Source organism: Cyrtonyx montezumae, unplaced genomic scaffold (assembly GCF_038088225.1).
Source record: "Cyrtonyx montezumae isolate F1298 unplaced genomic scaffold, pur_monq_1.0 scaffold_3, whole genome shotgun sequence".
NCBI lineage: Eukaryota > Metazoa > Chordata > Aves > Galliformes > Odontophoridae > Cyrtonyx > Cyrtonyx montezumae.
In genome coordinates, this window is record NW_027072034.1 from 36,537,959 (window position 1) to 36,561,137 (window position 23,179).

At 45.0% G+C, this 23,179-nt stretch overlaps 1 protein-coding gene and 1 long non-coding RNA gene across 3 annotated transcripts in view; both read left to right on the forward strand.

The window, feature by feature from the left end:
* The window catches only part of JADE3 (jade family PHD finger 3), a 57,617-nt gene extending 42,870 nt beyond the window's left edge, over positions 1-14,747 (forward strand). For both annotated transcript variants that reach the window (XM_065741216.1, XM_065741218.1), the window contains 6 exons: positions 2,130-2,341; positions 4,477-4,644; positions 9,093-9,209; positions 9,634-10,107; positions 12,076-12,193; positions 13,519-14,747. In XM_065741216.1, the coding sequence (XP_065597288.1) occupies positions 2,130-2,341; positions 4,477-4,644; positions 9,093-9,209; positions 9,634-10,107; positions 12,076-12,193; positions 13,519-14,417 (1,988 nt within the window). In that variant the 3' untranslated portion in view covers positions 14,418-14,747. The remainder of the gene's footprint in view (positions 1-2,129; positions 2,342-4,476; positions 4,645-9,092; positions 9,210-9,633; positions 10,108-12,075; positions 12,194-13,518) is intronic.
* Positions 14,748-20,429: 5,682 nt separating this feature from the next.
* On the forward strand, positions 20,430-22,248 carry LOC136053184 (uncharacterized). The gene is made up of 3 exons (XR_010622602.1): positions 20,430-20,541; positions 20,883-20,995; positions 21,849-22,248. It is a non-coding gene; the product is annotated as an uncharacterized LOC136053184 (long non-coding RNA).
* The last annotated feature ends 931 nt before the right edge of the window (positions 22,249-23,179 follow it).

Genomic DNA, 23,179 nt, shown 5'->3' on the forward strand with positions numbered 1-23,179 from the left:
GAATTGTAGTCTGTTGGGAGGTTTCTTAAAGATCTTTGAGCACTGAATGAAAGCGTTAGAAAAAATGGGATAATGGCAAGGCTATAAAGTGTTTAAAATGAGTTGCTAGATCAGTTAGTGTTTCACTGTACCTTTTGTGCCTTAAAATCATTTGCAACTTCAGACTGACACAGGAGGGAAATAGCCCACACCAGGTGAAATTAATTTTAGGACTTTCAGAGTTAAAATTGTGCATGGGAAAAACATATGGTTCCATTTTTAAAGCTTGAGCATGTTACTGATACAAAATACAGACGTCTGAGGATCTAAGATGTCTTTTTCTTAGAGGAATAATTAGGTTTCGCACGTGCTATCTGGTTAGTACTTTTTTTTTCCCTGTGTAAATTGTGGGTATTGGAGGCTTTGAGGGAAAGTAGAGTATGGGAAATAATACTGCTGGATTAGCCAACTTGTATTGGGATAGCCTGGTTTGATTGGCATTCTTCCATGGATGAGTGTAGGTTTTTTATGAAGGGCAGGTGGGAAAAAGAGAGTTATTTGACATCTGCATCTGCTATTTGTGAAGAACTAGCATTGATGGTGTTACTGGCTGTAGCAGCTATGAAATAGTGGAGACTGAGATTCCAAGAGGAGCAAGGAGAGAAAGTAACCTTCTGGTCCTGGACTTAAAAAGGAACAATCTTCTACTTATTTGGGGATCTGCTGGGTGGGATCTGCAAAGGAGCTCTGAGGGGTGAAACTGCTGGAGAGAGCTAGCAAAACTTTAAGGACAATCTCCTGCAAGTGCAAGAGTGATCATCCAGGCATTCAGGAAAACAAGTAGATGTGTCAGGAGACCTACTTGGTAAAGGAGGGAGCTCATGACAGATCTTCAGTGCCAGATGATGTATGCTAAAGGCAAGTGCAAGGACAAGCTTCCTAGGCATATTGGGTGCTGTTCACAAAGCCAAAGCTTTTCTGGGGCTGGAGTTTTTATCCATGAAGATTTTCAAGATCTGCCTAAACATGCTTCTGAGCAACCTAATCTGGATTCAGCGTTGATCCTGCTTTGAGCAGGGAGCTGGATCAGATCCTTCTGAGATCCTTTCCTGCCTGAATGATTCCGATCCTTCATATACAGGCATTAGAGAAGACAGTTTAATAACATCAGACACTTCATATCAACAGTCATTTATCTTTTCCATCTGATTGTTTATTGGTTGTAACAAGAAATCAATATTAGTACATGTGTTCTTGTACATAATTTAGTAGTTGGGTAGAGATAGTGATAGGAGGATGGTTGGACTAGATGATCTTATAGGTCCTTTCCAACCTTATGAACTTATGAACTTATGAACTTATAACCAAGCAGTTAGTGACGTTAGCCTCTGGTGTCAATGCTGCATGGATGTAAGTAAATTTTGTACAACAGGCAGTGGCAGCATTTGCTACTGACATTTTTGCGTGGATATGATTTTGAGATTTCTTGTAGCTGTGAACACTAGGGTTTCTAAGGGTGTCCCTAAAGCTGCAAACTGAGGATCTACCTCAGAGCAAATCCTTTCAAGTAGATCTGCTTACACTACATTTGATTAGTGGTAAGTGAATATAACAAGCATGGTGTTCAAGTAAACGGGTGGCATGGATCACAAACAGTTCATTTATTTGCTGTTTCATAAAAAGAAGTGGGTAAGAGCTCTTTTCATATCCATTGTGCTGGCCACTCAAGGAGCAGTGGCAACTTTTGTATCCTCATAACGTCTGAAGTGTACTGTCTTAAGTTTTATTTGCTAAGGATCGTCTTCAGAATAAAGAACGCTGTGTATGATGTTGAATGTCATCAGTGTTTCCAAAAGATGGAGAGAGACTTACATGAGAGAAGCAAGCTGTTACAGAAGCTGCTGTCTTTTATGCTGTAGCACATTTTTCAAGGTGTAGTCTTATGCACAACTCAAACTTTTACTCCAGTAGTAGTTCTATTTGTATTTATGAAGTAAAGGTAATGCTAACACGTGGGAAAAATATTTATTTTTAATGTAAGTAGTGTTTGTACAGCAGTAGCTGCTAGAAGTCCTGGTTTTCTGCCTCTCAGACTTGGTCAGAGTCCCCTGACTGTTTTCTATTTCCCTTTTCCTCATTCTGCATTGTAGGATGCGGGCCCCTGGATGAAAACACAATGGAAAAAACTATTGAAGTGCTGGAGCGACACTGTCATGAGAATATGAATCATGCTATTGAGACTGAAGAAGGTCTGGGTATAGAATATGATGAAGATGTCATCTGTGATGTGTGCCGGTCTCCTGATAGTGAAGATGGGAACGATATGGTGTTTTGTGACAAGTGTAATATCTGCGTCCATCAGGTCAGTGCTTGCAGAAGTATTGGTGCTGTCCTGTCATCTCTGTTTACCTTGACAAGCTCCACTGCTGTAAACAGTATCCCTCCACCTCCTTACTAAACCCACATTTGAAAATAAACAGGCTGGAGAATGCTGGTAGCCTACATGGTAACAAATGTAAGGATCATTTGTTTTGCAGCTGGGGCTTCTCTCTCCTCAGTTGTCTGGTTAATTGGCTAAAGGCAGGCTCTCCAAGTTTAGCCATCTGAAACCATGTGTAGGTGCTTTAACAGACAATCTTTTTTAGAGGGGCATAAGCACCTGCAAGACCTGTGCTCTTGGTCTGAATGCTGCTCATTTTTATGGTGTTTTTAGATGTAGCCAGGACCTCACACTGACTGAGCTCAGCCTCATCAGGCAGAGGTATCCTCATACCTAAAAAGTGGATTTGAGCTCTGTGGTTTCTAGTGCATCCTGTTTGAGAAGGAATTTTACAGCTGGGCTGCTGCCCCTGCTTGTGCCCCTTGAAAATAAGGAGGAATTTGTAGCACAAGGCTCAGGGTTGCCCGCAGAGCCGGAGCTGATGGCTTGCTGCCTTGTAACCCTGCCTCTTTCTCAGCTGCAGGATCTGGACCTGCTCAGCAGAAGCTGGGCTGGAGCTGATCCTAACAAAGCCTAGCAGCAAACAAACAACCAAAAAGATTAATCTGTTCAAGTTTTATTCCAGATGGGCTCTAGCTTACCAGCAACCTCAGGTCTGTTTGTCAGCACGCTGCTTGGAGATGCAGAGGAGTGTGATCAGATTGCCAAGTTACTGGTTTGCTAGTCCAGGCTGCCTTCACTCATTAGCTGGATTGAATTAGGAAGTGGTAATGTCCATTTGCAGTCTCCTAGAAGAGATCTCTCGGTGTAATGCCACTTGGACTCAATGACCTCTAGAAGTCCCTTCCAAACCCTGCAGTACATTGGTAATACAAAGTGTTGGTGTCATTTAGCTGAAAACAAAAATCACTTATAAAATTTAGATTACAGCTCCCCCTGTTGGGCATTTACAGCAGCCAAGCAAGAAAGTAGCATTTGGGCTGGTCTGTCATGGTGCTTTCATGATGCAGGGTTTCATCCAGGAAGGTCGCCCTCCCTCTAGGCATGCCATGATTGTGCAGTATTGGACATCACATTCAGTACCGAGATCCTATAACCAGAATGCTGGGAAAGCAAGCACAGGGAATTTGTATTAGATTTGAATCTGAGAGACTGGGTTATTGCTAATAATGCTGTTCTCTCAAGGCTTTCAGTGTTACTGTTCCCTGGTGGGTGTTGGGAATGGCGTGATTTCCTTTGAAAGCTGCTCTAATGATAAAGCTTTTATTGGGGGGCAGCTGAGTGGAGTTGCACCTTGGTGGCAACCAATGGTTTCAGGTATGGTCAGCTTGAGTACATGTGTCTGTGCAGCAGGCTGTGTCTACGTGCAGCTAAAGTTAGCCATTCGGAACAGCTAGGAACCTGAACTAGAAAGGAAACTGTTTATTTTTTCCTTTTACTTTTTTATCCTCAAACTTAGCAGAAGTTAAGAAATCCCTCAGTTTCCAAGAGCCCTTGAGGAAACAGGCATAAAAAGCAGAACCTCATAATTTCAGTATATACTGTAATTTTTGAGGCAATGTTATCTATAAATATTTGAAGTTCAAACGGTTCTCAGAACTGGAGCCACAAAGATAATTTAATATCATGGGAAAGAATCTTCAGTCAAACAGTTCTTATTGCTTTACATCTGAAGAGAATAACGATAGAGCATAAAGTTATTAACGATAGGAGATTGTGAGCTTAAAGAGATGTCTGTGTTTTTTGCTTCAGAAACATAGAAAGAGGCTGATTGCAGAGGTGAAGGTTATAACATCAGTGTTGTTCAGTTACAGTGGATGTTTTAGACAGGAACAAATAACACCAAGACATGTTTTAAAAAGAAACTGGCATGAAAAGGCTTTGTTTTATAGGTCTCTTTGATCACCTGCCTCCTTTTAAGGTAAAGAAGTTAGAGAAAGATTAAGTAAAGGGCAAACTGTGCCTTTAGGATTTGAAAGCTTCATGCCGTTTGAGAATTAATGTTTGGCTGTAAAATGCTATCAGTGCAATGATCTCAATCCCCTTTTCCTTCCAAGGCGTGCTATGGAATCTTGAAAGTCCCTGAAGGGAGCTGGCTGTGCCGCACCTGTGTTCTGGGGATACATCCTCAGTGCCTCCTGTGTCCGAAACGAGGAGGTGCCATGAAAGCCACCAGGACAGGGACCAAGTGGGCACACGTGAGCTGTGCCCTCTGGATTCCAGAGGTAAAGCTGAATTTCTGCGTCTCTCTTTTGTATCCTAACCTTCTGCTCTGCCTTCTCTGCATTCCTTCCTGTGCCTTTTCACATTCTTGTGATTTAAGGTGTCTGCATGGGCTTTATTCTGGTGAGTCTGCAGAATCTGTACTGGGACTGAGACTGGGAGAGAGTCCAGCTTATGTTCCATTAATTAATTAATCTCTTTGTCCTCCCCCGTTTACTGAGCAGTCTCTTCATGGTGTCATTATAGGACCTGAGTGACCAGCTGGAAGGGTTTAGCGATGGAAGCCAGTACTCACTGCACAACTGCAGCTTCCTTGTCTCCTTTAGTTCATGATCAGTTTGTGTGCTCACAGTCAGGTGCATAATTTGCATTGAATACATCCAACTTTATTTTATTTTTTGAGATAAAAAGACAAGCATATTGTATGATATATATTGGATAGATTCTAAGATGGGGTGATGTTTGTAGGTAAGTTTTTTGCACTAAAATCAGACGTTTTTCTGAATGGTGTAGAGATGAGGCTTTCTTTATGTTATATTTTATAAGAAAGAACTGTTTATTCATGCTTGTGTTCATATATAGAGCTTAATAATGAAGCTTTACACTTCCTCTAGATAGAATCAGATTTATAATTCTGTAAATTGAAATAGTCACTCAAGTATAGAGGACATATGTGTTTAATCTTGTACTCAGAATGATATTTGTGCTTTCTTTCTGGTGAGATCCACAGGTCTCTTAGAGTGGATGGCATAGTGTAAGGTGCAGGGAGCCTTATTTCTGAACCTTCTGCTCTCAAGCAGCCAGGCCTTGTATTTGCAAAACTTCACGAAGAAGATGCCAAGATTCTGGATGGCTCTTTCATGTGTCAGCCTGGTGTGCCATGCAGTTCTTAGCTCTGTGCCAGGTGTATATCTGATTGTCAAGAGGGTTATCTTTGCATTTCTGCTTTCCCTTCAGGCCAACTTGCAGTTCTGGTGTCTCATCCACCTTTAGGGAGAAAGGAGCAGAGGAAAAATAAACAACAAAAGATTAAAATAAATAAATGTCTGCTCCTCCTGCACTTCTGAAGTGCCTCGGCAGGAAGCTGTCCTGGCTCTGAGAAGACTTGGACTGGTTTCCCTAAGAGGTTGTTTCTGTATGTGGTTGCCTTGATGTTCTCCGCAGCAGGTTTGGAAAGCAGCTTACCATGGGACAGGGAGCACGTGCTGCCTTCTTACCTGCCCACCTCCCTCTGGCTGAGGGAGAGCAGCCAGCAGAGTGCCCAGGTGGGAGAGCTGGAATCCAGCTGCTCCCACAGCCCAGTTGATGGCTCCAGGCCTCAGGCACCTCCTCCTCTCTGTGCCCATGCCAAGTGTGTCAGGCATAGCAAGGAGGTGGCGCCGGCCAGGACAGGTGGGAAATGCCTCTTGGATCCATTCAGCCTCTTCTGCATTGTTGCTTTTAAAAACAAAACTACGATTCAGGCACCAGAGAAGCCAGAGTAAGCTTTGAGAATCTCTGCTAAAACAGTGGGTTCTTATCTGGAGAGTCACCATGGCTTTATGTGTTCTGGGGGACTAGAAAGGGACAGAGTTTGAAGACCTTGACATACTTTCTGGAAGAACATTTACTGCCTTGGAACACCCCACAAAGACACAAAATAAAACAAAAAAAAAAAATGGAGCAAGGCAGGGTGCAGAGGAAAATGGGCCATAATCATGTTTGTGGTAAAAGATCCAAGAGGGACTAATTGAGTTTGTAAATATAGGCTAGCATTGTTGTAGGCAGTTGCACCAGGTACTTCCCATCATTAATTCATTCAGCACCCGCTTAGAATGCTTTTGTTTTGTTTCTTCCCTCCCTCTCCTTGTGAGCTAATGATGTGGAAAGGCTGTCTTGACCCTCACTGGGCAGTATAGGACATTTTAAGGTTTTTACTTTTCAAAGTGTACTCACTGTTGATTCTTATCCTTTTATTCTTCTGCCAGCATTGTCTTTTAGTGTAAATGTGTCTCTTCTTCCATTGTTTCTTAAAAGATATTCTTGGAAAAAAGGGGAGAGACTTTGACATCAGAAAATTTATGTTGTTTTGAAATTCATTTCTCTGCCTTAGGTGAGCAATGGCAGATAACGTCCTCCCTTGGTCAGTGCGTTGTTGGCTGAAGCAGAAAGTAACTTCTCCTTGCTGCAGCTGCAGAACTATCAAATGACCATCTTCAGCTGCTGCTGTGAGTGGCTGTGCTCCAGCTGCTGGGAGTGCCTCCACAGCCACTGGTGCAGGTGGCTGCTGGTGGCAGGCCCCCGGTGGAGTGGTGTATAGCAGAGCTCTGCATGTAAATTGGAGAGAGCAGGCTTCAGCAGCCCACTGTTGTCACTTTCTCCCACTCCTTCAGAACATGGCAGACAAAATGTAACCAGACACAACGCAGAGAAATAATGTTAAGGGAGATGGCCATTTCTATAGTGGGACGGGAGGTGTTGGGAAGTGAAGAGGTTGGCTTCTGCACTCTCCAGATCCCTCGTGAGCAGTGAAGTTCGAGCAGGCTTTGCCTCCACTCCTCTCCTTGAACATTAGAAATGTACAGGCGGCATGAGGCCAGTATAAATAAACTGCACCTGATTCTAAGCACCTCTTCGTGTTTTTACAAAGTGGAGTAACATAAACAGGCGGCATTACAAGCTGAATGGGCAGTATTTCTAACGTAAATATTTCTGGAGAAGAAGCAGAGAGAGAATGAAAAGGGGCAGAGTGACAAGAAGATATGTGTTAGTTCCAGCTCCTGCTGGTAAGCGCAGTGAAAAGATGGAGCAGCTGCCTGCAGAAGATGACCACAGTTTCAGATTCCTTTTCAAAAGGAATATAGGCAACATGGCAAATTGATGCAACCCCATAATTTCCAAAGGAAATCTTGATGACTGTTCTGGTAACTGAAACAAAAGCTGCGGTCAGTATCTGTATGATGTTGTCTCTGAAGTACCTGCACAACTTGTAACCAGTTCTGTTTGTAGCAGGGTTAAGTTGGTTAAAGGATTCTTCATTTTGGAAGCAGAAAAGCTACCTTTGTCATTAAGAGTGCCAAACTTAGTTTTATGGAACCATTCAAGAGTTTCAAGGACAGCTTTGTCTCTTTTCTGCTGATTTATAGGAAGTTCACAACAAATGAATTTGTACTTCATCTCTACCTGGTGAGTGTGTTACATACTGCCTCCACGTTTTTTAGGTGCAAAGTCCTGTTGCTTTTCCCCAGTAATTTTTTCTGGCTCTGCTTTTGGCCAAAGAGAGGGCTGAGTGCGGCTGCTATGGGCCTCCTGGATGCTGTAGATCAGGGACAGGTGCACACACTTCTCACTGGGCTATACAGAAATGCCATACAATGCTGGCTGACCTTGGCATATTCCAGGAAATATGGTTTGGTTTAAGTTCTATAACAAATCTTATTGGAGTTAAATTTTTGTTAATCAACCTCTTAAAATGTGAAAATGATGAATGGAGTAATCTCTTGCAAAGCTTTCTTTCTCACCTCACCTGTTGCTCAAAATAATGCAAAAGGTAAGAGTGAGAGAGTGGCAAAAATGCTTAGTTTGAGAATAGCAACTTGGACTTTCACACTTGGTAAAGGTAGCATTGCTATCTTTGGATATGCCTACCTTGCAGAGGAGGTATGCTGAAACAAAGTCTTTCCTCATCAGGGATTAAGCAGGTTTTAACATTAATACGTGCATCAGATGTTAGCTGAAGTACCTTTGCAAAGAGGCCTCTATCCCACCGCTGGCAAAATAGGTGAATTGTCCTCAAGAAGCATGGAGATCTTTCTAGCCACAGTACGTGCTGTTTTTCTGTTTCAGTCAGGTAGCATACAACCACTATGTTCAAAAGATGTTTGTTCTTTATGTGAGCATCCAAAAGCCAAGCTTCTGGAAACTGGCATCCCTGGGGCACAGCAGTTATCTCCCAGAAGTCTTCTGCCACGTGCCATTTGGTCACTGGCCCGCTTCTCCATGTGGATCACTCCAAGCTGACTTCTGCCCTTGGATAAGTCCTGTTGTTCAGGAGCATCTCGGGGATGACTAAGGACATAATTCACATCTGTTTTGGTGTCCAGATTATAGAGGACAGTCTTAGTTTCCTGGTGTGGACGACAGACAGCTGATTTCTATCACAGTAGATAGGTGGACAGAATCGAAAGGGAATAAACTCAGCTATCACTTGCTGCAGTCTCTTAAATGTTTCATAACAAGGCATGCTGCAGCTGCCTAAAATGTTCTGGAAAATTACGACTTTTAGCCACCAGGTTAAAGTAATTGCATCCCACAATATTGTTTTCTTCACGTGGAATCTCCTAAAGTCATTTGTTATGAAATATGAGCTCGCAGAGATCTCTGAATGAAAGAGATGGCGATCATACTTCTGGTGTTGGTGGAGAGTTTTACTGCCTTGATAACTGCTTTCCATGCTGTTTTTTGTTTTCAGGTTAGTATTGCTTGCCCAGAAAGGATGGAGCCGATAACGAAGGTCTCTCACATTCCACCAAGTCGATGGGCTTTAGTGTGTAGTTTATGCAAACTGAAAACTGGTGCTTGCATTCAGGTATGTACTTGTCTTCCTGTGACTCTTGAGCCTGTGAGATGGGGAATTTTAGGTTTTTTAATTTTCTTCAATAAACACAACTGTTGGATAGCTCCCTATTTCATCATAGTTGCTAACAAATTAGTTCCCTAAGCACTCAAGCATAGAGAGCTAGAAGTCTCTATTAATTGCCTTCCTTTGAATAAGGCTGAGATGCATTGAGTGCAGTTAGCATGTGGATCAGAAATTGATCTTTTCATTGAATGCCGTTCACAGACGAAAAAATAACAAATCCGGTGATTCCAGCTTAGAAAATGAGTGTATTTCTTCAGGGTACTTAAATTTTGTTTTGTAGGGACCAAGTTTCATGTAATTGTGGTGGTTTTTTCCTAGTTTGTTAGTACTCCTGGTGACTGAGCTTTTGTTTTGTGTCTTCCATTTGTAGTGTTCGGTGAAAAGCTGCATCACTGCCTTTCATGTCACCTGTGCCTTTGAGCATAGCTTAGAGATGAAGACTATCCTGGACGATGGGGATGAGGTCAAATTCAAGTCATATTGTCTAAAGCACAGCAAGAACAAACAGAATTCGCTGCCTGATGTTGATGAACACCCCAAAAGCATATCAGATCCGAAGCAAACAGAGAGTGAGAAAACCAGTTTGCGAGCCCAGAAACTCCGAGAGCTGGAAGAAGAGTTTTACTCACTAGTTAAAGTGGAGGATGTTGCAGCAGAACTGGGCCTCCCTAAACTTGCTGTAGACTTCATCTACAATTACTGGAAACTAAAGCGGAAAAGTAACTTTAACAAACCATTGTTTCCTCCCAAGGAGGATGAAGAAAATGGCTTGGTGCAGCCAAAAGAAGATAGCATTCATACTCGCATGAGGATGTTCATGCATTTGAGGCAGGACCTAGAGAGGGTAAGAATCTTAACTGGTAAAAGCTATGTGCAAGTGAGCAGCAGCTTTGTCTGGACAAAAGTGGGGATAGGAGAAGCACAGGGAGATGATTTATGAGATAATAATAATAAAAAGGTAAGGCCTTGAACTCCATTCTGATGGTACACTGCATGTTGCAGAGACTTTCAGGAGCTCTCCCTTTTCAGTTCAGTGAGAGATGCACTGTGAATACCACTCTTCCTGCCTTGCTTAGAGGTTTCTCCTTTATGTAATGTAACACGTGCGATTCCGTGCACAATGGCCATACTTGAGAACTGACTCTCTGATTTCAGTGTAAATTGAATTTGCCTAGGTAAAGCACCAAGTATTCTTTGGTGAGTGTGATTTAACATATTTTGGGATTCTTCAAAACTTGAAAGAGACTTTTTCACCCTCATAGTTAGAAGGCAATTAGGTGAAGTCCTGGGTTAACTACAGCAGGGACTTTTTGGTTCCACATGTGAAGAAGGATGCTGGCTTATGCTCACACAGCTTCCCGTGACACCTGATTCAGGCTTTCTTACTCACCTCCCTTATTTGACAGTGTGCTGTTGTCAGCTAGCCCTAGGTAGGGAGGACTGAATCACATCTCATGCTCTTAAACTGGAGACCTTACCTGCACATAGCTGCTCAGGGTGCTACAGTTGGTTAGCTGTTGGAAAACAGCCCACCAAGCCTAGCACTGCCTGTGGCCTTCCTGAGTAGAGTGAAAAGGAAATTATCTTTTTACCAGTATCCAGCTTGGCTCTTTACCAGATTATCAGCAAGCCAGCATTTGGAAAAGATGGGAGACTTTGAGCAAAACTGAGAGCAGGAATTTGGTCCCTATCTAAATATATATATATATACATTTATATACACACATAACATGCTTTGAATGGAAGGTTTACTTTTTTGTTTGCTTTCCGTCTTTCAAGAAAGCATTTGAAGCTTTTCCTTTTTGTTGGAAGAGTGCTTGGTTTACATCTGACTGTGTTGAAATGGATGCGCTTACTTTGAAGTGGAGGGGCTTCATTGTTTGAAATATCTACCTCAGTGTTTCTGAATTTCCCACACTGTAAGATTTCCTGCTCAGATACCTCTTGGGGTGAACATAAATTTGGGAATCTTGGGATTTCCTTTCGGGGGAGAGAGGCTTTAGTTTCTGAACAGCTCAAATTAAGTGTTGGGGGAAGTACACGTGGCAAATATCTTTCAGCCAGCCCCTGTGCTGCTTTCTGTGTTCTGCAGGTTCTTTCAGTCTGTGTCACAACTTTCTTCACCTCTTCCTGTGTTTGTTATGCTAGGTGGAAATACTGCTATTAACTCAAACAGTGAAAGCAGAACTATTTGGAACTGCCATGGAGTCTGAAAATAAACTGCTGAATGAGTCAACAAAAATGTGTAAAATGCACAAGAAGCTGCAGTGTTCTTGTAGGGGTGATCTACGTGTTAATTCCAGTCCAAACAGGCTAGCTCTATCGAATAGCTTTGTTAAAAGTATTACTTTCTAATGTAGCAGTAATCCTAGGAGAAACAAACCTAAAGTAGCTGTTAAAAATCATTCTGTGAAGTATTTTGCAAAGAAATTCTGCGAGAACTGAGTATTGACTGCAGTGAGATCCCCAGCATAGTGTGTGGTGGAAGCAGGCTAACAAACAAGCATGCTGTACGGATCGTGTGCTTTTCCTTTGGCTGGAATTTTGTGTTCCCTTTCTGTTCTTATGGATGAAAATATATTCTGCTGTTTCATGAAACGTATTCAAGGCATTCATTAAACCAGCAATTAGAAAAAAAATATACAGGATTTGTTTTATATTCATAGTTACATATGTTCAGTAATATCCATGAGGTGTTTGCCAAGGGATTTTGCTCACAGTGTTTCTAAATTCTGTTGTTCATATAATATTTTTTCCAAGTCCGTATTTTTCATTTTAATTTTGTACTAAGTCTCCTGTTATTTCTCTGTAGGTAAGAAATCTCTGCTACATGGTAAGCAGGAGAGAGAAACTGAAGCTGTCTCACAGTAAAGTACATGAACAGGTCTTCAATTTGCAAGTTCAGCTCATTAATCAGGAAATTGCTGCAGGTAATCGTATGAACGTAAAATATTTATCTATTAAAACAATCTGAAAACAAAGATCCCATTAGATTCCTGCTCAGTGTTTTAACGTTTGACAGCTGCCTTTAAAAACTTTCTTCAAATATGCCATTAATTAATTTAACAACATCCACAAGCACTGATCTTTTAAATTCTTAAGCTGGATCTCTTCTAATTCCATAGATGCTCCTGATGGCTGTTAGTTTCCAATTAATGTGACACCCAGGTAGCAGAAACAAACTGATGGAGATCTCTGGTTTTTGCTTCAAGAAGAGTTTAAGCACTCTTGTTTCTAACAGCACATAGTAACTGCTTTGGAATACTGACGTACCAAAACAAACCCTGCCCTTAATTTTTATTAAATCTGTGTCCTGAAATGAGGAACACAGCATTGGGTGGTCCTGTGTGGAGCCAGGAGCTGGACCCGGTGATCCCTTCAGACTTGGGATATTCTGTGATTTGGAAAGAGGAAGAGTATATATTACAATGCAGTTATTTTTTTAATGGGAAGGTAACTGCTTCTGCAACGTGAAATAGAAATCTCGATGTTCATTCAGGAGGATACTTACTGTGTTTTCCATAACCAACTTTGAGGGAAACCTTTGTGTTTCTTCTCTACCCCTGAAACATGGATAAGTTTTGTTAGTACTGACAGCTTTTTGTTTGTTTGTTTGTTTAACTGTTTCAGATGAGGCTTGCGTGGTGGAAGCAGCAGTGCTCTGAAGCACTTTGGTTTTGTGTAACAAGATTTCATTAGAAATGTCCACTAAGACAAAGCCAAGTGCTTTCTAAAGCTTGTTAGAATGTTCTGATAGCTATTTTGCAATGGTGATGCAAGTGTATTATATCGCAGTGACTAATATATTGGAGCGAAAAGAGTTTAAAAACAGAGAATTTTATAAAACAAAGCAGAGAGCTGAACTAAGTCCAAAGTGCAACTCAGTTGGAAGCGTTGTTTTTTCTCTGTCCAAGGCTGGATGTGAACTTTTTATAGTTGTGTTGGAACTACTTCAGTCGTGTCTCAAAACTGCTTCAATTCACTGGCTTAAAGCCCCATGAAAGGGCACGTTGTTGTCTTTTAATCAAAATTCTAAAGTGCATACCTCAATTCTGAACTGCTAAGTGATTTGGAGCTGTTTTCAGTAGCCTGACTTCTCTTTAATGTCCTAACATCATTTCACAGTCACTGTTTGCTTGTTGCTGAGTGACCTTCTCATGGTCTGTGAAACCCATCAGGTAAAGAAGTGATTACTTCTTTTTTCTTTTGGTCAAAGTCTTCTCATCTTCTGCTCCCTCATCTTTTCCTCACGCAGGCCATACCCTGACAAGTGCACTAGAGAACACGCTGTTCTACCCACCTCCCAGGATCACCCTGAAGTTAAAAATGCCCAAATCAGCTCTAGGAGACTGCAGAAATAACTCGCTGAAGCCTGGCAACAGGCCGCTCTCTCCTGACAACAACAGCACTGTTTACAGCAAAAGGAGCGTGCCCGTGTCAAAGGAACCGTTTGAAATCAAAGCCAAATCTTACTCCAGGTATCAGCACGACACCAGAAGTAATGGGTTGCTTGTGACGGGAGGGATTGGCAAGCCTCGTGGCGAGGCGAAAGAGCCCGGCCTTGTGCAGGTGTCGGAGTTCCACCGGGGCCAGCCATCAGGGAAGCCCCTGGCTCTGCAGGCTGCTCTGCACGGACAGTCCTCCATTGGGAACGGGCGGCTGCAGCAGGACGGCTCGCGGCTGGTGGCCAAATCCAACGGCCTGATGGGCAGGACCGGCGACGTGAGCCAGAGGGACAGCTCCAGCCAGACGCCCTTCGAACAGGAGTCTGTGCTGACGGCTCATCTGGCCAGCCAGAGTGGTTTTAGGAAATCCACCATCGAACACTTTAGCCGGTCCTTTAAGGAGGCCACCAACAGTCTGGTGAGGACAACAGAAGATTTGAGGTGCTGTGAGAAGCCAACGAGAAGGCTTGCAGCGAAAGATCGCCTGTGGAGCAAGCAGGCGCTCGAAGGAGCCCCGTACCAGGACAATGACGGCTACTGTCCCGACTTGGAGCTGAGTGACTCTGAGGCGGAAAGCGATGAAAATAAAGAGCAAATGAGGTTAAGACGGAGTAGCTCGGAGAGAGAAAGCCCAAGTAAGGACTTTGGAAGAGAGTGTCACAATAGAAACAAAAAGAATATGATTTCTCACGGTTCGGTGCAAAGGTGATTAGAAGCCCCCACGGGGTAACTCAGCCTTTGTGTATTCCGGTGTTACCAGTGCAAAGCTCAGCATCCACAGGTTCCAGAACACAGCACGGGAGCTACGTTAGTAAGAACTGCAGCAGGAGATGGGAAGGGGAGAGAAATCAGAGTAGTTTTGTTCAACTGAGGATTGGCTTGCAGCCTTTGCGATGTTAACCGAGCTATTGCAAAGTCACCAAGAAAATGATGGGTTCTGTTAGAGTTGAACATCTGGGAAAGCATGAAGTGGTTGATCCCTGCATAAATTCAGGAAACTGCTTCCTCCTTGCCAGCACGTGTGCAAGGCCGGATGTCCACCTCATGTCAGTCTTGCGGTGGACAGGCATCAGAGAAGTCCTTGCATTGCTCAGGCGTGTTGCAAATGGAGACACTGAGACCGCGTTCTTATGGTGCCCGCAGCGCGGCTCTGATCCAGCAAGGCACTTTAGGTACGTGTTAGAGTTACCCCTGTGCTGAGTGCCTCTGATCTCCCCCAGAACTCCTCAGCTCCCCGGGGGCGTACCGGTGTGCTCTGCTGGATCAGGCCCAAGCAACTACTGAGTGACGGTCCCCTTCCGTCCTGCGGGAGGGCTGCAGCCACAGGGGTGTCTGCAGGCTCCTTGCGGAGGTAGGAGCAAGTGTCGCTGGTGCTGCCAAACTTGCTGACCTCTGGGTGTGCCCTTGCTCCCTGCTCCTGCTGAAGGTTGTGTTTCTCTTCACAATAATTTGCTTATTTTGTAAATATACAACTTGTAGTACTTAAGTTTTTTTTAATCTCTGTACATAGTTGCTTGTTGTGGGATGCACTTGTAAATATTTTACCCAGCTAACAAGTACAGATGGCTAATTTTGTGGATAGTGTTTACAAAAGTAGATGTACTACTTCAAAGAAAAAACGCTATTTGACACTTACATTTAGGCAATCACCGGTGATGCCAGGTTCCTCTTGAAACTGAGATTTAATGTCCAGAAGTATTTGTACCTGGTGTTTTTAAAATAAGCTGAATTAGAAATAATTTTGTCTGAACTTTTTACGTAGGCACAGATTTTCAGCCCTAGCTGCCTAAATGTGGGCTGAAGAGCCCTGCTTCTGGCATCCAGGACTGTAAAATTTTAGCCACCCGTCATCTGGAGTACGTTTTTTTTATTGCTGAAAATTTATAGTTCCATTCGGCTGCTTTTCGACCTCTGGATCAGTTGCTGTTTCCCAAACTAAAGCTTTTTGCATGTGCTTTAAAACCAGTTGTTAACTGGTGTTTAAATTTCAACCAGCGTGGAGGAAGCGAGAAACAAGGGGAAACCCTTTCTGGTTTGTGTGTGTGATCCGGGATTTTTTGTTGTTGTTCAAATAGAGACAGATTTCTTCTCTTCCAGGCAAAGCAACCGTGCTGTTCTCAGCCACGCTGCATGTTCCAGCCACCTGCAGCACCCTCTGTCCCTACAGGGCTCATTTTGTCCAGGAAGGTTCACACCCTGCGTAAAGATGACTATGCAGAACCCAAACGATGGCTTTTGCTTTCCTTCATCATCTTAATTTATTGCTTTTAGTTTAGGAAATTGCAGCAATGTTTTTAGATTTGGTTTAACCTTTGAAATCTCTTGCAAATCTCTTGAAGTCTACTTGCAATAGGACTAGCAGGTCAGGGCTGGAAGACTTTTCTGTAGTGAAATAATAATAAAAAGATACAACCCAGTATAGTTGGCAATTCTAATCTATTTGCTTCACGCATCTTATTTTTTTTTTTCATCATTTTTCCCCGCCCCCACTTCTTGATTTTATGTATATTTGTGTAATTTGTCTTTCTAGAGCTGTATCTTCAAAATTATTTCTTTTGGTGTAAATATGCGGTAGCATTTTAGGTTTTACATATTTTATTTCAACGGGAAATGCTTTGTGTTCTAAGCCATGGGCCATTCAGAATAAGGAAACAGATGTCTGTTCATTTGTATTCCGGTTCTGATTCTCTAAGTTCTCCTTCAGTATTTATTAGCAATCCTCTTACTGGTCACAGAATTGCACGGAGCTTGCACTGGGAGGTGAGCGGAGCGTTCGTGTCATTGTGTGGCCAGAAGCATGTGGTGGAGGGGAGGAAAATGGTGCTTCAGCAAAACTCAACGTTTCTGCTCTTCTGGGGTCATTCACTCAGTTGTTTCCCGCCTGGGCAATGGTTTTGCTAATTTTTACATGATTTTAATAGATATATGAAGGAGCCCTTGGTCGTGTAGTTCTCAAGTATTGTTCCCAAAGTGCATTTGCTAGTTTTTATTGTGTGTTCGGTGGCTAACTGTTTGAAGTATTACCTCTTAACCTTATTTGTCAATTTTTTTTTGTTTGTGTTTTTGCATTTTGTTTTATATATATAAATATATATATATATTCAATTTTCCAAGATGGACTCGGTCTTTTTCAGATGTCCCCTTTTTACAAGTACTTTTTCATTAAATTATGAAACTGCTAACAGTATTTCCATCTGTTGTGATTTATTTAGGGCTTCACTCTCCGTGTCTGTCGGTTGTTGAACTCATCAGTCCGACAGCAGCGCCGCGTCCATCCAGAGTAAATCACTTCCACTGAGCTGGCAACACTTTAACAAGCTGAAACGTGAAGGAAAACGCTTCCCCTGCAGCCTGTCCCCAAAAAAGTCACCGAGTGCTGACATGCTGTGTTTAGCAGTAGTCCAAGCCTGGCTTTGGTTTCTGCCTAGTCCAGCAAACACGACAGGCCGTTTGCTGCACTGGTCTCACTTGTTCATCTGTCTGCTCGTGTTACAGTATGTCTGCTTGTCTTGGTTGTACAGATTAAGTTACAGAGGGGGATCTGAGGCCTGGCTGCCCGCCTCATCCCGCTTCTCGTGCACTCTCACACGTGCACGAATTGCTGGCTGGTGCTGTGTAAGGGACATTGGCCCGAGCGCGTTCCCAGGCTGAGGCTGTGTGTGGGTTTTGTTGACCTTCTGCTGTAGTTCCCCTTGCTCCCACAGGCCGGTGCTGTGCAGTGCCGTGCCGCTGGAGCAAATCCACTGCTGCCCCAGGGCAGAGAAGGCAGGAAAGGGGGCAGCATAAGCAAGGATGGAGAGCGAGGAGCAGGGGGAGCTGCTGCCCTGGAGAGACAGGGACTTGCTGTGTGTGTGCCTGAGGCCATGGTGAAGTGAGACAGCAGAGCAGTGAATTGTGCGTGTGGTCAGACGATCTCACAGGAGCGGAGCTGGAGTGGGACAGGTGGAACAGGGCAGCGAGTCCCACGGCTGGGAGGAAAACCCAAAGGAAGAAGGAAAAGGTGTGAAGGTGCACACGGAGGAGAGGAAAAGAGCAGCAGTAGGAAGAAGCCATGAATGATGCCATAGACACAGCTGATTTTCAGGACCAGGATTTCTTCCCTGAAGTTGCTTGCTGGTTCCAGCATGAGGCTGCCTTTTAGTGGCTTTCTGACTGGTGGCCCCTCATCTCTTTGAAAGTAAAGTCCACTTGTGTCTGAGATGAGAAAGACAGGGCTGAGGAAGGACATCGGTATCACTATTTGTTCCCTTTGGAAACAGTTGCTACTGGTTTGCAGTCATTAGAAATAAGAGTTTGGACAGCCATGTCAGTCTGGTTACTTGATAACTTGGGGCAAACTCTCCCATACACAAGCAGGGCCTTCACGGTGATTCCCAGCACCATTCCCTCTGCATTTATGTCTTTGCCTAAAGAGAAAACACTTCTCAGCTGCACCTGGTGCTTTGCCTGCCATTGCATGCACCCCTTGTATAATGTTCTCTTTGTATCATGAATCCCAAACCGTACAAGGAGAAATGACAAATGCTTGACCATTAAAAACAACCTTCAAACCTTTAACACTTGGTTTTTGATGTCATACCTCACTGTTACCATGGGTGATGCCCAGGAACGCAGGCTATATGGCAGAGCAAGAAGTGTGCACAGTGACTGGGTTACAAAGTGTGCCCCTGTGAAATGAGACAATGTGACAGGCCAGTCATCATGATTGGTGTGAACTCAGATGATCCTAGTAGCTGTGATGGTTTTAGTGCTGCAGGGAATTGACACATCTATTGGGAAAACGCTCTTGATGTGAATTAATGAGTAAGAGGATGCACCTTGCACAATCTAGGAGCTTAGCATGCAAGAGAAAAGTACTGGGGAGGGGCAGAGATGAGAAACAATGGAGTGCCTTAGTACTGATGCTTTAGGGATAAGTGAAGGCTTGCAGGGTCCTGGGTTCTGGTTCTGCTTCTTAATCTTCCTTTATGCCAGCACCATGGCCCAACAGGCTTTGGCACCTTCTGGGGTGTAATTCTGCAGCACTGCCCACCTGTCTGGGCCATCCCCATCAGGCTGAACAGGGCTCTGAGCACCCTGACTGAGCTGTCCCTGCTCATTGCAGAGGTGTGGACTTGATCTTTAAAGTCCCTTTCCAACTCAGTTGATTTCTATGATTCTGTCCTGGGATTACTGCACCTTAGCTCACAAGTGGACTCATCTCCAGTGGTGGGACAGAACTAGACTGCGGTGACAGCAAGCACAGTTTCTTGAAACAAAATTATTTTTTTCCTCTAAAAGTTACACAGCAACTGGGGAGTTGTTTTCAAATAGTAAATGTGCGTGCATGTGTTTCTAAATTTAATCTCTTCACATGTAACCTGGGTAAATTTACACTGCTGTGTAAGGAGAAGCGGCCTCAGGTATTTGCCCATTAGTTTCTCTGCCTCCATGAGTAAAGCTTCCAGATAATCTCTTTCTCCAGCAGGCTTCTTGTGTCTGGGGCTGTGTTGTAGATCCACCTTGCCCTACCTTTCTGCCTTTTGTTTGGGGCTGTTGTTCTCCTAGAGCCCTGAAGCTGGTATCTGTTTTGGCTGGGTTGCCTTATCTTTGGCATTGTTCTAAATCTGCTAGGCTTGCTAATGACACCTTTATGGCTTCTTTTTACCCTGCCATCCTCAAGGCATTTTTCCAGTCTCTTGTTTTCCCCTAGGTGCTGCCCCCACCTGCCCTCGTCCTGGGGATGATCACTGGGCACAGCGACAGGCATTCCTTCACAGGGTGCCCTAATGGCTCCAGAGGCGTTCTGCCAGCCAGACTGGTGGGCCCGTGACCTGAGGAGGAATTCCGAACCTAATGCAACAGCAATGCATAAGAGATGTCTTCAGGAAACTTCCTGGTCGTCCAAAAGCCTTCGAGCTTGTGACCGACATCGTGACGCCACTCCTCATATTAGCCAAGGCCTCAGTAACCACAGGGAGCCTGCTGGGGATGGCACTTATGACAAGAAAATGTGTTGTATGCCATCTGGGAGAACGGTGTTGGCTCTAGATACACAGGTCCCCGTGAGGGGACAGGATAGCTGAGGGGAGAAATCATTCAGCCAGCCTGCTCCCAAGGGCACCTGCACAGCTGGGTCTGGGTGCATTCCTCCACGGCTCTACCTCTCTTATCTCCTGGGGCGGTGCTGCCCTGCATTGCTGATGTGTTGGGCTCCGATTGCATCTGTCTGGATATAGCCAGATGGCAGCCCCACTCCTCCAGAGAGATAGCATTGTTCTGCTGTCTCTAAAAGGGCACAGACTTACCTTCTGTCCCCTATTCTCCCCTGGCTAAGGGAGAACTAAAGGCAAAGAAGTGGATGGGCCAGGTGATGCGGAATAACTGTGAGCAAGTCATCGTTTACATGGGTCACAGACAGCTAATCCGGAAAACAGACTTCTCTCGAATTGTCTGATTGAATGCACTGAATTAAGCTCAGAGCAGTTGTCCCAAACCTGCAGTTAATTTGAGGTTTGCTTCTGATTTGGGCCTGAAGAAGGGCTTGTGTGCCTGAGAGCTGCAAACACTGAGGGCACTGTTGCTGATACTGCCTCCATTGTGGCCGTAATTCTGCAGCTGCTACAGGACGTATCAATGATCTTTCTTTTTCCCGAGGCAAGCAAAATGCAAATCCAGGCCACATGGGGTACAAAGAGCAGGAAAGCAAGGCATTAGGAAACGTTTCTTGGCCACGCTCCACTGGAAGAATGCTCACCATTTCTGAGGCGCCCTGTTCCCTGCTGGAGGAGCGGCCCGGCCGGACACTCGAGCTTTGTGAGGTGGCCTGGGATGGCAGGAACTAGTACTAGCAGGTGCTGTGCTGACACAGGAGCTGGGGGGCACATGTGGCTGTGCGAGGGGTGTTTGAGAAACCATCTGCAGCGGGAGGGGCCGCACCATGTGTTTGGTTATAGCACTCCCTTCTGAGGTGTGCAATGCTTTTTCTTGGGTCTGTGCCTAGTATGCAAGAAATGATGCTCAAAGAAGCCTGCCTAATAAATCTTAATAAGTAAAGGGCACCTTTGCTGGTTCTCAGACAGAACTGGTCTTTTAAAGCTAAATGCTTTCATACAACGTCATGGTAACTTGGTTTTAGGAAAAGATTCCCCCCATGTAGGATTCCTAATCCATTCTGTGTTCGCTTCCTTGACAGCACACTAGCAACGTGTGTTAGACTTGAGGTACTGTATAAATTGATCAGTGGGCACAAGTTTGCTGCTTACCTGTCTCGTGCTGCTTTCTCCCAGGAAGATGTCTGCATAGCAGGTAAGTGCTGAGCTTTGGCAAGGGTTCAAATGTGTGAGCACTTACAGACGTGGCCGTGACCTCTCAGCATGCTCACCTACCTGCTGCTTGCTGACAGACAATAGCTTGATCTGGGCAGGAAAGCTCATTCTATGATGTGCAGCTGAAAACAAATGCGTGGCAGCATCCCCTTCTCATCTCTGTCTCTTCAGCTGTATACCAAGAAAAGCAAATTAAGAAAAGACAGGGCTATAAAAGTGAAGAAACAGTAGGCTTGGGCTCATGAAAGAGAAGGAAGAACTGCAGCCTCTCAGGATCCCACATAAACAGGAAGCACTTTCTTTTCATAAGCCATGAAGTTGTCCATCACCCCTTCTTGTCACAGTCCTTATGAGCTGGGCTATGACTTCCCCTTGTGAGACCTCTCCTGCCTTGTGCTATTATTAGTGGTTTTCATAATGCACTGCTCCCGTACAGCTGGAACAGTGAGTGCAAGGATCCCTGCCAGGTGCAGGAACACAGCACCTCTGAGACACTGTCTGCTGAGAGGCCACGAGGATGCTGTGTGCCCCTTAGCACTCATTATATGGTAAACATGGTGGTTGCAGTGCAGCAGTGTGAAGTGGCCAGCTCCTTTGGCATCTCTCTTCCATCCCCTGTGACAAGGTCTCTCTTCATGAAGAAGGCACTCATGAGTGAATGAACCCACAAATTCCTCTGGTTTGCCTTTCAGCAAGCCTGGGTTAGCCATTACAGAAAAGTCAAAAGAGGAGCACCGTGTCACGTTAACTAGAGATCTAAGTTCAAAATATTTGAGACTTTGGCAGAAGGGAGAGTTGGTGTTGTAACCTGGAGCTGTTAATCTTCTTCCAAGGTGTGTGCCAGCACACAGCTTGTTTTGATGGCCCCAAACCACGCTGGTAAAGGCCAAGGCCAGTGAGGAGCAGAGGGGCTCACTGGTGGGGGATGGCTGTGATCTTCTGCTGGTGAAGTCCATGAACTGTTGACTGGCTGTGCATCCAATGGCCTCGTTGTGTGCAGAGGCACCTGGAGAACAGCACATGTGGCTGAGCTCTGAAAAGTGACAGCTGAGTTCCAGCTTACCTCAGTACTGGTGAGTCTGCACCTCAAGTACAGTGTTCAGTTTTGGGCCCATCACTACAAGAAAGACATTGAGGCCCTGGAGCATGTTCAGAGAAAGGCAACGAAGCTGTGAGGGGTCAGGAGCACCAGTCTATGCAGAATGGCTGAGGGAACTAGGGTAGTTCAGTCTGGAGAAGAGAAGGCTCAGAGGACACCTCATCACCCTTTACAATGACCTGAAAGGAGGTTGTGGTGAAGTCGGGGTCAGCCTCTTCCGATGGGTAAAAGCAACAGGATGAGGGGTAATGGCCTCAGGCTGTGCCAGGGGAGGTTCAGTTTGGATAGTGAGAAAAGTTTCTTCTCCTAAGGAGCAGTGAGGCAGTGGCACAGGCTGCCTGCGGAGGGGGTGCAGTCACTGTCCCTGGAGGTGCTCGAGAACCGCGTGGATGTGGCACTGAGGGACGTGCTCAGTGGATGTGGGCTGGTGGCTGCGCTACGGGACCTCAGAGCTCTTTTCCAGCCTCAATGATTCTACGATTCTTAACGATTTTTTGTCATTTCTTTTTTTTTTTTTCTTAAACTTTCCTTGTGAAATGTATAAAACCCGGAGCTAATGCGTCACTTCTTTTTTTTTTTTTCTTTCCCTGGATGTTTGTTTTCTGTGCTGGCAGTCAGTAATAAACTTGCCTCAGGTCCGAGCTGAAATCCCGCTGCGCGTAGCACAGCAGCACGCGAGGGCAGAAAGAGAACGAGGCCGCAAAGGTTGTGTAACGCTATGCAAGCATGGAAAATAAAAAGCCTGACTTCTTCGGTGGCCGAGCGGCACCCAGCAGCGGCGGGAGAAGCGAGGTGCGAGTGAAGCCGCACGACCCCGAGCTCAGACCGTGCCCCGGCTGCGTGACCCCGCGTTGTGCCGGGGGAGGGCTGCGGGCCAGGCCCGGCCCCGCGACGCTGCCCCTCGGCCCCCGGCTCGCGTGGCCGCCTCCCCCCGCCGTATAAGAGCGGCGGCGGCGGCGTCGGGCGCGGCGGTGCAGGCCGGCTGCAGGTAGGAGCCCTCCTTCTCTTCCTTTCTTTTTCCAGGCTGAACTCGCAACGCCGACGTCGGCTTCGCTGTGCGGGACG